The sequence below is a fragment of the Argiope bruennichi genome, chromosome 3 (assembly GCF_947563725.1).
Source record: "Argiope bruennichi chromosome 3, qqArgBrue1.1, whole genome shotgun sequence".
NCBI classification, from domain to species: domain Eukaryota; kingdom Metazoa; phylum Arthropoda; class Arachnida; order Araneae; family Araneidae; genus Argiope; species Argiope bruennichi.
In genome coordinates, this window is record NC_079153.1 from 84332640 (window position 1) to 84347517 (window position 14878).

Genomic DNA, 14878 nt, shown 5'->3' on the forward strand with positions numbered 1-14878 from the left:
ACCCTTGCAATCAACAAAAATCTGAATTGAAAATTGAAACTTTTGTGGAAATTGTAATTTCTAATAAATTTAATATGGAAAATAAAATTTTATTGTATGTATAATTAGCTGTTTTAGCTCTGACAGGCATGTATGTCCCAGAGATTAGATTTACATTTGTATTGGGTAAATAAATCCTATATGGAATATTATAGAAAGCACCACTTATACTTGGGATTTAAAATTTTAACTATGTAAAAGTTGAGTCATAAGACAAAATATATTGTTTTTCTGAAATCTGCTTTCAAAGCTTATTTTAAATCCCATACATAAGTTCATTGTAAAATTTATCCATTTAGAATCGTATGTTGGGATTTCAAATTCTTTTTTGTTTTAAAATTATAAATTGAAGATATTATCTCTCTCTCTTTCACTCACACATTGATTCCCTGATGAGTGAATGTATTCAATACATTTTATTTGCTTCTGATTGTGCTTAAAGATGAATCCAATCATTGAATACGTAACATTTAGAAATTCAGATAACAGTTATCCAAGGGTATTGCCAAAAACTTCAGAATGAAAATTTCACCAGAGTAACTGTTTTATGTAAATATATTATTATTGGGAAACGGCAACATGGCAACAGGGATCTAAATATTCCAACCAATAGTCCAAGAGGAGTGACTGAGTACACATTTCTGTCTTTATTTTATGTATTCAAAGGCAGAATTATATTTGATGAAAATATAATAAAAAATCAGTGGTACACCTTGGACACCTTACAAGCTATTAATATCAACATTTCATTGTAATTTTAAAACTTATAATCTAACAGCAAAAAGAGTATTATCTCCTCGACTTCTTCATATACTTAAATAATCATACTTTTTTTTTCTTTCTGTTTCTTTGCATCACATGAGCATATTGTAGAGTTAGCAGTAGCTTATTTCTTCTGAGCAGCTGTGTAGAGCTGCTAGGTTAAGAGGCTGCAAGTAAATCAATTTAAAAATTTCCTTTTCCTAGTTGCCTAATAAATAAATTTGTAAAAAAAAAAAAAAAAAAAAAAAAAACGAATTATCTGAATGATAAAATATTAGAATCTTTATCAAATATAATTGGCTAAGTTCCTATATGTTTCATTATGTTTACTTAGTGATTAGATTATTAATAAAACCAAACATCTACTTTATGAGCAGAGTGTATAATTCTGGGCAGTTTAGAATTATAATAAAAAAATTAAAACTAATATATTTTCTCAAATTTAATATATTAACCTAATTCAGTAACATGTTGAAATGTGAAACTAAATTGATTGGTTATTTAAAAAAGGAGGCTTCATGATATTCACTGCCTAGAATCACAAAATATCAAATTCTCACAATGGGAGTTGGGATGGTGTAGGTGAAGTGCTGACAATCTTCAAATATGACAGTTGTGAGTAAGCATGATTGCCCCCCCCCCGACTTCCGTGTGTTGTGACGGTATTTTATGTTTCATAATATGATGAAGAAAACTGAGTTTCCATTTTGGACAGTTTCTTTTCCGCAATTTTTATCCTTTTTGCAATCTTTAGAGAAAATATTAAAAAGAAAACAAAGCATAAAGCAAAAATAATAAATTTAAGCATAGAAATATATTATTTTATGTGATCATATTCATTGTGAATAGTAAAATTTAATATCAGGCGACATGAATAATATGCGAAATAAAATTTCACAGATGTGTCATTACAAAATATGAAATCATTTTTTTTGTAAATCCTACGTCAAAGTGGAGTGGCGCCTGGGACATAATATAATTTTTTCGCCTCCAGTCGTCAACGGTGGTATAGTAAATATACAGGGTGGTTATAATTAAAGTTCCACTTTGAAATGGTCATAAAAGGAAAACTACTGGACCAAATGTTATCAAACTTGGTAATAGTTTAAGAAAGTCACGGGAATTTCTTTACCGCCAAAAAGAAAGAAAAAAAAGTTTAAAAACTCAACGCCAGGGGTGAAATGGCGCTGTATGCAATATTGTTAATCAAAATAGAACATGAAAACATCGGTTTAAAATATGTTTAATCGTTTCTGAAACGTGTTACAAAGCATGTTCAATGTGGCGTCCTCTACTTTCTGAAAGCACGTTAAATCGCATTATTGCATTCTCAATAGTAGCTCTTAGCATATCAGGATGAAAGTTGCGCACATGTCCGTGCATCGCTTCTTTCAGTTCCAGCAAATTGTTCAGATTATTACCATAAATAATGCTTTTGAAATAACACACACTGAACATACTTTTTAACACTTCAGAAACGATTAAACACATTTTAAACCGATGTTTTCATGTCCTATTTTTCTTAACAGTATTGCATACAGCGCCATTTCACGCCTGTTGTTGAGTTTTTTTTAACTTTTTTTTTTTTTTTTTTTTTTGACAGAAAAGAAATTTCCATGGCCTTCTTTTAAACTATTACCAAGTTTGATAACATTTGGTCCAGTAGTTTTCCTTTTATGTCCATTTCAAAGTGGAACTTTAATTATAACCATCCTGTATAAACGCCCTAAACATGACATTCTTTTTTCCATCTTTTCGCGATATTTCATTTCAAAAAATATGATATAAACCCATTAACCTTTTATCCTTTGCTCCCCTGTCACTATGGCGGCGTTTTTCAAGCGACTTTATCATTTACTTGCATGATGCAGCACTTTCTGATCTCTTTCTATCCTCCTCTGTAATCTTTGACCATTTGGTTAAAATAAAGTATAGGAAGGGAAGAGACAATCCGCCAGCATAAGTGGCTTCCACCTCTGTTTCACACTTGTACTGAGGCAATGCGTCATGTTTTGTACTTCGTAAAGTAAGGAAGAAATATGAATATGCATTTTGTCTGTCTTACTTATGTAGCGGGTTGTTATGAGCGAGGATAGAACCTGGGACATTGTGGTTCGCAGCCGAATAACAAGATCACAAGAAAAAGTAATTGCCCGTGTTTCGTAGCTGTTATCTGGCTTATAAACTTTTCACCACAGTACTCTCCCTCCAGTGAGTCGGAGGTGAGACGAACGATATGGCTGTTAAGTGGCGATGTACATCATTCTCTCTTCAAGAAGTAAAATTGTTCCCAAGCGCTTTATAAGCCTTTCAGTGCAATTACCGCATAGTTATGACACAAAGGACGCATTTGGATAATTTTTTTACGTAGTTGAATTATCGGCGTCTGGAATGTGGGTGTACTCAGTTAGAAGCATCCGAGGAACTTGAAATCGCCCAGAGTTTCATCTCCAGGCTTTGGCAACGATTCCAAGATGATGGTAATGGGAGTAGACGTTACAGTACAGGTCGCCCCCGAGTTACAACGCCGAATGAGGCCCGGTAATTGGCAGTAACTGCCAAAAGAAACAGACGGAGCACAGCATTAGACCTGTGTCGTCAGCTCTCTTCAGTCACTGGTACGACAATTTCAAGGCAGACCGTGTGCAGACGCTTAGGGCAGATTGGTTTATATGCTCGTAGGTCTGTCAGATGTGTTCCACTTTGCAACTCACTGTCGCCTGCAGTTAGCCTGGAATAAAGCATGCATTGTGGACACCACAACAGTGGGCTGGTGTCATTTTTTCCGACGAGTCCAAGTTTAGATTTGTGGTGATGCTATATAAGCCAGATAATAGCTACGAGACATGAGTAATTACTTTTGTCTTGTTACTCGGGTACAAACCCAAACATTGCGAGTTTGGTCTTGCTTATAACCAATCGCTACAAATTGCAGTCTGATTCTCATCGGACTTCCATATGGAGAGCGTCAGGTACCCGTTACCACCAAGAAAACATCATCGAACGACACCGTTACAGTGGTGCAGGATTACTCGTTTGGGGAGGAATTATTCTGGGTTCCGGAACTGACCTACATGTTTAAATTGGAATCATGACAGGCCACATCTATCGGGATATCATTCTGGAACAACATGTATGTTTGTTTCGGGGCGCCATGGACGAAGAATTCGTGTTTATGGATGACAACGCCCGTCCTCACCGTGCAAACATCGTAAACGAATGCCTTCGATCGGAGAATATCACACGTATGGACTGGCCAGCATTCTCATCGTACTTGAATCCAGTAAGCATGTGTGGGACATATTTGGCCGATGAGTTGCAGCCTATCAACCACCTCGTACATGTCTACCGGAACTTCGGAGAGCATTGCTTGATAAGTGGTGTAATATTCCCCAAGATTAGATCGATAATTTGATACTCAGCATGCCTAGGGTTGTACGGACTGTATTGTATAGTCTGGGAGACATACTATGTATTAACCATCATACCAACCAAGTAACATTGATTTTTGTGACTAGCTTTTTTTTTTTTTTGTAATTTGCTCTAGGGAGCAAAAATCGCAAATTTTATTAATGATATCAAACATATAGCATCTTTTTTGCCCTGTAACTTTTGTAATAAATAGGCTTTACAAATGAATCACATTGGTTTTGCTTCTGACTCTTTCTTTTCCTGAACTTGCATTATCCTTAATTTATGGACATGAGTGTATTTTGAAAATGCTCCGAAAAGACTTCCAATACCCCTACCCCCATATTTTTATCTTAACCCCTATGCCATCTATGTAATCTTATTTTGAAATCAAGAATTTGATAATTGGTTGTTAAAAAATTTTGAACAATATAAGAAAATTATGATGTGATGATTTTGGTCTATATGAATTTTTATATTATACTTAAAAAAATACTTGTGAAAATAAATAAATGGTCTTACATGCCTAGCCAACCGTAACCTGTCGGCACATCAGGGTGAATTTTGTTCAGTTTTAGTTTTTGCAGACGCGCATTTCGCTTTAAATAAAATTAAAACGTGTTCTTGTATAATTTCAAGAACATGGATCCAACAAAAATATTAATGGATGCTGGCCGCATATTAAAAATAAATAATTCGTTTTTTACGACGAGGTCTAAACCAGAGGTAGTTTGTTTGACATATTGCAGAAAAATATGTTAGTTGAAAGGAATGAAAATTGTCTGTTCTAATTTTGTGCCATTCTTACAATGTATTCTTAGCAGTCAAAAAAATTTTAAAAACATTTTTTAACCTTTTTTTATTAATAGCAAAAACTGTATTCATAATGGAAATACTATATCTTAATTATTAATCCAATTATTTTTATATTAAATATTTAATTCATATTCTCTTTTATCAGTCTAAGCTTAAATATTTGTATTGCTATTTGTTCTGCAATTATTTTGTTTATATTGTTTGTATTACATGATAGAAGGAATTATTGGCAATTTCGAATGTTAGGCTTGACTTCCAGAAAGATAAATATTATCCAGCAGTCTTTCATCATTTTGTTTTTGATTTTCTGCTTATAGTCAGAAAAGTGCAATTTTGGATCGAAATTTCTTTGGTGATTTAGAAATTGTTTTATTGAAATTTGTAAAAATTCAGATATTTTGAAATGAGGCAAAGTTTTTGAAGAATTGATTGACATTTTAGATATCATCTTCATCAGTTGATAATCAGATAATACTAAGTAATCGCTTTTCCTAGCTTTCTATAACTTAAAAATAATATGTAAATGCAACAGATAAATTCAAATTAAAACAGGTCTGTTAGAATTCCAACACATAAATAATCAACAATTTTTTTTTTTTTTGAAAAAATTCTTAAATATTATACTATTAGTGATGGGTCTTCTTAGATTGTTTCTTCACAGTAGATCAATATATTTTAGATATAAATTAAAATACTTTTTTTTTTACTATAAGATACTAATAAGCCCTACACTGTTCTAAATAATAATTAATATAATATCTGTAGCATATTAGAATTTTTAATTGATTGACTTTAATTGAAGTGATTTCAAATATTACTGTTAAATATAATCATTGTAATTTATGAAATATCATCTTATGATTTAATAAATATACATAGGTCTTTTCTGTGAGTGGGTAAACTGAAAGTATATTCAATTACAAATCTTTAGTACATTGCTATTTAATATATCATTTTATTTTTATGCTTATTCATGTCTATTCAATTCAATCTTTAAAAAAAAGAAAAAAAGTTATATTGTAGAAGTTTAAAAGTGTGTCAGGCATTCTAAACTTCTAAATATATTATTTCTTTTTGAAAAGTGATATCAATTGCATTTTTTCTTTGCATACAGTTGTGCTTATCAAATGGTGATTTTTCTATCAGGTGATTCAAAATATTCTCAATCTTTTTAGAACAGTTAATTGATAGATTGAGTAGGAAGAGGTTGTATGACAATATTGTAAATGATATAGATATCAGGATAATAAATGTATATTTTAAATGATTATTACATTTTATTGTTATATATTCTGTTTTCAAAGATATGAAAGAAATTTGAGTATATAGTTACCTACGAAAGGTAACTGTAATAAAAGTGAAATACTTATCATTGCTCTATTCAGTTATTTAAAAAATATTAAATTTTAAAAAAGATTGATATATTTGTTGTATACTGTTTTAGATTGTTAACAAGAAAATAATGTAAAACTACTATGAATTTAAAAAAAAAGACTTGTAATAATTGATTATTTAATTAAATAGGTAATCACATTTTGAATCATGGTTTGATAATTTTATATTTTTTTAATTGCTCTTGAATTGTATATACACATTTGTTACTCTATTTTGAAAGAAAACTTTAAACAATATTAATATTTTTTTCTAGTTATATAGATTAATATTTAGCTTATGTTATCAGTTGGAAAAGTCCATTAAAAAAATTCAAATTTTAATAATAATTATTAATAAAATTTTATTTAAAATTATAAATGTAGATCAGTAAAAGGCGAGCATGCATATTAAAGGTTGTTAAAATAGCTATTTTACATTATTGAATAATTAATGATACATTTTTTAATACTTACTTGTAATTAAATAGAATTTTCACAAACATCTTCTTTGTTTTCTTTTTTCATCTGGTATTTTTGTTTGTATTTTATTTTTTTGTATATTATGCATGCTATGTGTAATATATTTATTATGTAATAATTATGTATTGCTATGTTTATTACTATGTTTTAATTTTTGAAAATAAAATTTCTTTGAAAGAAATTGAATGCTGCAAAGTAATTTATTGCATTGAAGTATTTTATTTATAGTTCTGATTTTTATATAGGACATCAAATTGAAAACTGATGATGGACAAGTAATAAATTGTTTTATTCCTGCTGTTTTATATATTGGACAAGCTTCTTGTAGAAATGGATTTATTGGTAAAATTACTTATATCTGAAATGCATACATATAAATGCATTTATTTTATATATAAGATTTGAATAAGTATACTATCATAACAAGTATAAGTATATCAATAAATTAGCTCCTATTCTTTAATCCTTTTTTTAAATGCCAATTACAAATGCTGTTTGAAACCATTTGAATCATTATGTATGTATTTCAATTTATATATTTTTAAAGAAAATTTAATATAAAATTATTTGTAAAATGTTTAAACAATTTTTTAAATGACTGGGATACTTATAGAAAGGAATAAATAAGAATACTTATATTTTAATTTATTAATACTATCTTGTAGAATATTGAGATACATAAAATCATATTTAACCAATGCTAAACCTTACTTAATAATTTTAGGAATCCATATCATGTATGCAGGTGTTTTTATTCGTAAAAATCCAAAAATAAGTCCATGCACACTTTTATTAAGAGACATTATAGAAATCTTTGTTAAAATCCACCAATGCCAAGAGTTTTCATTACTTATGACCCTGGAATTCCTAGCTTTTCTAGAAGATCTAAATAAAATTTATATGAAACTTCTTATTCTTTCCCCACTTGCAAAATTTCTGTACTGAATTTTATGAACCTTCTAGATTATCCTTGTCTACTTAACATCATTGTTCAGTTATTCTTTAATTTTGTGCTCTGTACTTTCAATTAATATTTATTGAATATATATATATAAATAAATAAATTTGTGTCAGTAATATAAACTAGAATGCATTAAATTTTTTTTCAGAGGTTAAATAAGTGAAGTTTAAGTTAACTTCTTTAGAAATTAATTGCTACAGATGACACCCATTTTGTGCTTAGGTGCTTAGACTTTCACTTTAAAGTTTATTAAATGGTACAGACTCTTTTTTTTTTAATACTCAATTAACTATTATTATTATCTGCCTTGCATGCCTACTTTGGAGACATTCCAGCAAACAGCTTATTCCTCTGTTCTCACAAATTATTTCTGTAACTACTATTAATTTTGATGTGGAGATATAGAAAAACTTAGTCCTGAAATCTATTAACTAGCAGATTCTCTGTAAGATTAATTTAATGAATTAGCAGTTGACTTGTTACAATTGTGTAGAAAGAGCAAGTATTGTTTATTGAACAATGATTTTTTTCTCAGCTTCAATCATCATTATTGATTTAGCAAACATAAATAATTCTTGTGGCATGATCCTCAAGAATCTATATTGTTTTCCATTCTAGTTGCTATGCCATTAAAAAAAAAACCCTTTCTTTTTTACATGTTCATTATTTATTTGAATTAAATTCTGTGCATAACATTCCCTTGAAGATATATTATTTCATTTAGGCAGCACTAAAGAAGAACAAGCTAGTGTATACCAGTGGTTAGAATACTGCCTTTTAAAAAGCCAAAGTCCAAGCAATGAGATATTGAAGGTAAATGATATATTTATTTATGTAAAACTTTTCTGACTTAAAGCGAAACGTGGATAGAGTTCTCTAGCATTATATTTTATTTTTCATTGCGCTATTTTTATGGTAAATTTTATGAGCTTGAATTTTTTTTCCCATTATTAAGATTTCTTTTTAAGAGCTAGTAGAAGATAATATATAGTCCAAAGAAGAACATGGAAAGTTTAAAAGAGTGATCATATGAAAAAATGTTGAACATATATATCTTTAGAAAAGAATTTGTTTAAGCATTGGTTGGGTTTGGTACATATTAGCATCAGCACATGGGGAAATAAAAACCATCCTATGTGACTCGGGAGTTAAATTAAAATTTGTACAAGTATTAGAAAATAATTATTTTTAGAATTCAAAGTCATTAAAATTATAGGAAATGTTCTTTCTGAAAATAAGTGTGAAAAAAATGTCTTTAAATCATGACTTTCTTCATTTCCTTTACTACTGGGCAAAAATATTCAGCTATAGCATCTTTTAAAAATTCTATTTTAAACCATGGACAGAAACTTGAGTGATACACTTATCACAACAAGGTAGAAGACAGAAAAGGATGAAGGAAGGGGGGCATTTATAATTTTGGAAAAGGATTTTAGCAAAGTATAGCTGTGCAAGTGTTTTAGGTTTGTAGTTTTCATACTCTGCAGTTTAGCACTGAATAGTTCCGAGAAATTACATCCTGAGATGCATAGAAAAAGCCAGATGCCAGTGCAATTAGAAGTTAAAGGGATTTTTTAAATTTTTGAAAAATAATTCATTTTAAAAATGTAAATAAATTAAATTTATTACATATAAATTCACAGCTATATATATATATAATATAATGACAAACATATTGTTTTATTCTGCTTAAAACTAAATTATCTTTAAAATATTTAAAGGTATTTATTATTAATAAAAATTATTATAGAATATAAATTCTGTATGTGCATTAAAAAAAGCAATATTCATTTAGAATAATTATCTATATTAAGAGCAACTTTAAATGGTATGTTTCAGTATTTAGTATGCAAAATGCATAATGTCATGCACAAAAGATAAATTTATCTATCTACAAAATTTCATTTGTATGAAAAAAGTCTAAAAAGTTATTGCACACAACTTAGTAAATTAAGAAGGGGGAGAACCCTGTAAGATAAATTTTGTACGATTTAAGATTTTTTTTGGTTCTAAGCAAAAATTTTTTTGCACTGGTTTGTCATTGAGGAAATTGTATTTATTAAAATTTATATATTTTGGAATCAACCTTATTTTTGTCATAATGAATAAGCTTGTAAATTATTATCTAAAATTCATTATCTCAATCATTTGATAATAAAATATTACATTTAATGACTATTTCATTATAAATATAAATGCATTTTTATTGTTTAATTAAGATATATGGCACAAATTGTAGATTAAATATTATTCAACTAAAGTTTTTTCTCCCACATTTTCTATTAAGTCTATTGCAACTTACTTCAAGCAGACTTCAGTATTTGCAAATATTTTACTTTCATTTTATTATTTGATTTGGTTTCATTTATTTTATGTTTTCATGAAAGTTTTGCTTCTAAATGTTTTATTGCAAACATTTTATATAAAATTGTAATTGCATTCAGTTAAATTTTTTTTCTTTTAGCTTAGAGGGCTATTAAAATTTAATGAATCTTCTCTGTTTTATAGTTCCTGCATAATTTTTTTTTATTGTATTATGTCTATTTTAATGTATGATAAAGACTTGTAATAATATTTTTTAATTATAAAAATTCATTAAGATAATTTTTTGAAAATTTATTTAAAATTATGTTTTATTTAAACATATTTCTTTTTATTTTCAGGAGTTGAATGCATTTTTACAAGATAAAGTTTATTTTGTTGGAAACAAGTTTACTGTAGTTGATCTTATCATGTATCTTAGTCTTCAGGAAATTTATGTGAGCATGCATTTTATTTAAAATTAGTAATGTATTATTGCCCATATTATTTCAAATTAGAGATCTCTCATAAATAAATATTTTTTTATTCTAACAAATGCATACTTATTGTTAATGTACAATTTCTTCATTAAGATTGCTGTTTAATTTACTGATGAATGAAAAAAAACTTTATTTTCTTATTAATATGTTTTCAGTAAAATTTATTTACTTGATTTTCATATGATAGACAAATAATGAAAATGGCTTAAATAATTTTAAGAACTTCTTTTAGAAAATATGGTTTATTTATTTAAAACCTGGCAGCTAGTTGGTTTATTGGGATTGTTAGTTGTATTTACGGTCAGTTAAATCTCTTATGCATAACTTAATGTTCATGCTTCCTCCAAGAAAATTTTTTAAACATCAAACTGTGACAGATATCAGTATACAGATATTTTGGTCGTTATTTTAATAATTGTACACTATTTCTGTCACTATGCTTATGAACCATTCTAATAGATTCAAGTCTCATGACATTAAATTTAAAATATAACTATATGGATAATCTATCTTCTAGCTTTCATGACATTTCATATTTTTTATTTTTCATGTAGGCAATCATTGGATTATTGGTTGCACATAATATTTTTAAGCATTAAATTATCATACATATTAAAGCTATGCCATTTTACTAGCCTTACTTATGCTCTGTTCATTATCTACATGAACCTTTCTAATAAGAAACTAGTCCTGTGACATCATAGTCTGATTCATATATTTTCTGACTTTGGTGATATTGTAGCTTAACTTATAATCACTATTTAAACCACAAAGATATAAAAAAGAATTCTTCTTTTATAATTTCCAGTAATGGAATAAAATCAAATTATTAAATTTTTTTGAAAGAAAGAAAATGGTTGGAATCACATGGTAAAAATGTAGCAATTTAAGCAAATAAATTAAGTTAAAAAAATTAGAAAAAAAATTATTCAAATATAAATTGGTATTATTGAAGACATAATTCTTTGAATTATAAGATGGCATAAAAATTATTTTACTACTATCATTTTAACAGATGTTTTTGCTGAAAAATGCCAAGAATTTTCCTAATTTTCAATTAATTATAATTTTAAAACCACTCCAAGGTGCACATTAACCCTCTAAATACATATATGTCACTTTTTGTAGTTCTGGATGAATGAGTGGTCTGATTTATAGAGTGCCAGCACCCTCATATCTGTTTTTATTATTAGTAGAGATATCTTCTTTATCTTCATGATTTTTACTAATATATTAAACAGATTCTTCGATAAAACTTTATTTTCTGTCATTTACAGTCCAAGATGACATTCCAGGACAAAGAATTATATTCTAATCTATCCAGGTGGTTTAGACTGGTATGTAAAAATTAATTATATTTTGATAAATAATTTAAATTTTTAAATTGCTCTTTTTTTTTTCTTTCTGCTACACTGAATATAGATTATATTTTTATTAATATTATTTTTGTCTCTTTAGATCAGACCTAATTGTTCATGATATTTAAACTATTTCATATCTTATTTATTCATAATAAAAAGATTATTTGCACATAATAAAAGGAATTTCTCTTTTTCTATTGCCAATTCTTCAATTCCTTAACTGTATTTACAACTTTTTAAACAAATCATATAAAAAGTTTTTAAAAAATGGTAAAACTGAGTTGAATGAAAATCTGATTAGGATTTCATGTTCGACATCCATAAATTTTCATGAAAATCATGCATATATATTATTTAAAAATGATAGAACAATTAAACTCCTGAGGTGCAAAATAATTTTTCCTGTATATCGAACAATTGTAAATGACACATAAAATAAAGTATTATTTTTTTCACTTCATCAAATGCTAAAGATAGGGTGGCCAGCCAAACTGGAAGCAGGAATCATCAGAGAATTTTAAGTGATTGAGAAAGGTCAGAGAAATTTATTCTAAAACTGTAATTTTTATGAATTGGTAATTCTTATCGAACGTGACATTTCACTGGTATTTTTCATATGTAGAATGAAAAATCATTGGCAATAATGGAAATCAATCATTTAGCTATAGTCAAAAACTAAAGCTGACCAAGTTTCAGTTCATATGGAATTTTTCTTAGATATTTTGACATGTATACAAAACCAAATGTCACAAAAATTTATTCCAGCTATCTTTTCTTAATTTTATGCCTCTAAAAGGTTTTTCTTTCTGTGCACAAAAAAAAATTCATATGGACTAAATGTCTACTTTTTTTCTGTATATTATGGGTTTAACATTCAGGTAGTATACAGATTTTTTTTTTTAACTATTATTAGTGCGCTAAAAGTTAATGCAATTTTGATATCATTGAATATTTTTTCTTACTTTGATGCAGTGATTTCATTTTGTATTTGTAAATGAATTTTTTTCTATAAGTAGAATTATTGTCCAGTTCTGATTTATGTGTTGGTAAATGGTATGGATAGGGGAGAACCCATTGGAATTTCATTTTTAGGCACTCTGACAATGTGCATGTGTTTTTGCATTGCATCCAACATGAACAAATCGGACAAACAGTTCGGAGATATGATTGGTTGGCTAAAAGTGGGTCTAGATGAGCATGTTAATATTATTTTTTTAAAAAAAGTGTTTTACAGTATTGAAGCTTATCTGAAATTCAATAATTGCAAGTCCTCCCTAAGAATTGAATTTCATTTTACCTTGATTTTTGTTAAGAGTAGAACAATTTTTCAAATGAAGTTAAGAATGTATTTTGCAATAAATAAAGAAAAGAAACCATTCTGACGATATTAGATAGTTCCTGAAAAAAAGTGTGGAAAATTTCTTAAATCTTGAATTATTAGAGAAAATTCAAACAGTGAAACGATGATGACCATCCTGAAAGATAGACTTCTATGGTATCATCAGTTATTAGTATCTGGAATGTCTATATATTATCTTTCAGATTAGATAAATTTTTTTGAAATTTTGAGGATGTAACTTATTCATTTTTTATGTTTACACAAGTATCTGTTAGATTTAGAAATGAAAGAGCAGAAATTGTATAAGGGGAAATAAAATGTATCGTTTAACTGTATATGTTGGTGCAATTTTGCTCACAGATATATAAAAATGTGTCATTCAAAAACCAATTAGAAAATTAACTTCAATTTTTGTTAGTTTTTACTGCTAAAATCTGGGAAAGAAAATGTAAAGGCCAATAAAAAATTTGTTACAAAAAAAAATAATGTCGAATTCAATGAATATTTGTATACTAAATATGTAAAATTTTTATTTGCAGGTTCAGAATGATGCATGTTTACAAAAGTTGTATCCAAAGATTTGTTTTGCGAAAACGAAGTTGTATTCTTAAGTTTTTCAAAATTTTCGTAAAAACTATTTATTAAGTCTCAATTGTGTTATTAAAGTCATTTTTTTTATACTTCAATGTTTTTGTGTCTCTTTATAATTTTAATATCATAGCTGTTTTAAACTGTATATTTAAATTAAGAATTTCCTAATTCATAATGAATTATTTTTATTTTAATATTCTATTATTTTTATTAGAAAGCTGCTGCAACAGCAACCATCAGCACTTAACAACAAAATGTTTTTTTATTTTTGAAGTTGTTGAAAAACATGAATAAATTATACTGAGTAATATATATAACTTTCATAATCAGTATAATTTAAGTTATATGGACACAAAACAAGAAATAGAAAAATTTATTACTTGTCAGTAATTAGTTTTTTAATTCTTGTAACAAGTCAAAATTTTCAATGGGCTCAGGACATACCAAGTTGAGGTTAAAAGAATAACTTTTATTTTACCTTCATAATGAATTCATTTTTATTAAAAATTAATCTTTACCTCATAACTGCAAATATGTTTTAGATCTATAAAATAATAATTTTTGTCTTCTGGTGTCTGTATTTGGTTCACTACAGATTTTTCGTGCAAAATAATTAGTATTTTATATGTGATCATTAAACTGAGATTAACACTTTTAAAAGGGCATTATAATACTTGAAACCAATAGTTTTTCTAAAAGCTTCTAAATACTTTGCATTTTGTCTCCTAAATTATCCTTATTTTAGTATTTCTGTTGTATTGTTTCTAGTGGTTTTTTTACATTACATTCCCACCCCATTTTATACTGAGACTTGCTTCTGAATATTGAAATTTATGATGTAAGAAACTATTTGAACACACAGACTTTAAAGTATTAAACCAATAAGCCATTTAAACTCTACATTTTTAAATCAACTATAAAATAAATTAATAAATAAAGCACAT

At 27.6% G+C, this 14878-nt stretch overlaps 1 protein-coding gene across 1 annotated transcript; it reads left to right on the plus strand.

Annotated features, from left to right (window-relative positions):
• The first annotated feature begins 4758 nt into the window (after positions 1-4758).
• LOC129963498 (eukaryotic translation elongation factor 1 epsilon-1-like) lies at positions 4759-14029 on the plus strand. Its single transcript, XM_056077921.1, has 6 exons — positions 4759-4938; positions 7127-7223; positions 8567-8655; positions 10506-10601; positions 11921-11980; positions 13883-14029. The coding sequence occupies exons 1-6, from the start codon at positions 4855-4857 to the stop codon at positions 13952-13954; spliced, it is 498 nt and encodes a 165-aa protein (XP_055933896.1). The 5' UTR covers positions 4759-4854; the 3' UTR covers positions 13955-14029.
• Positions 14030-14878: the final 849 nt, after the last annotated feature.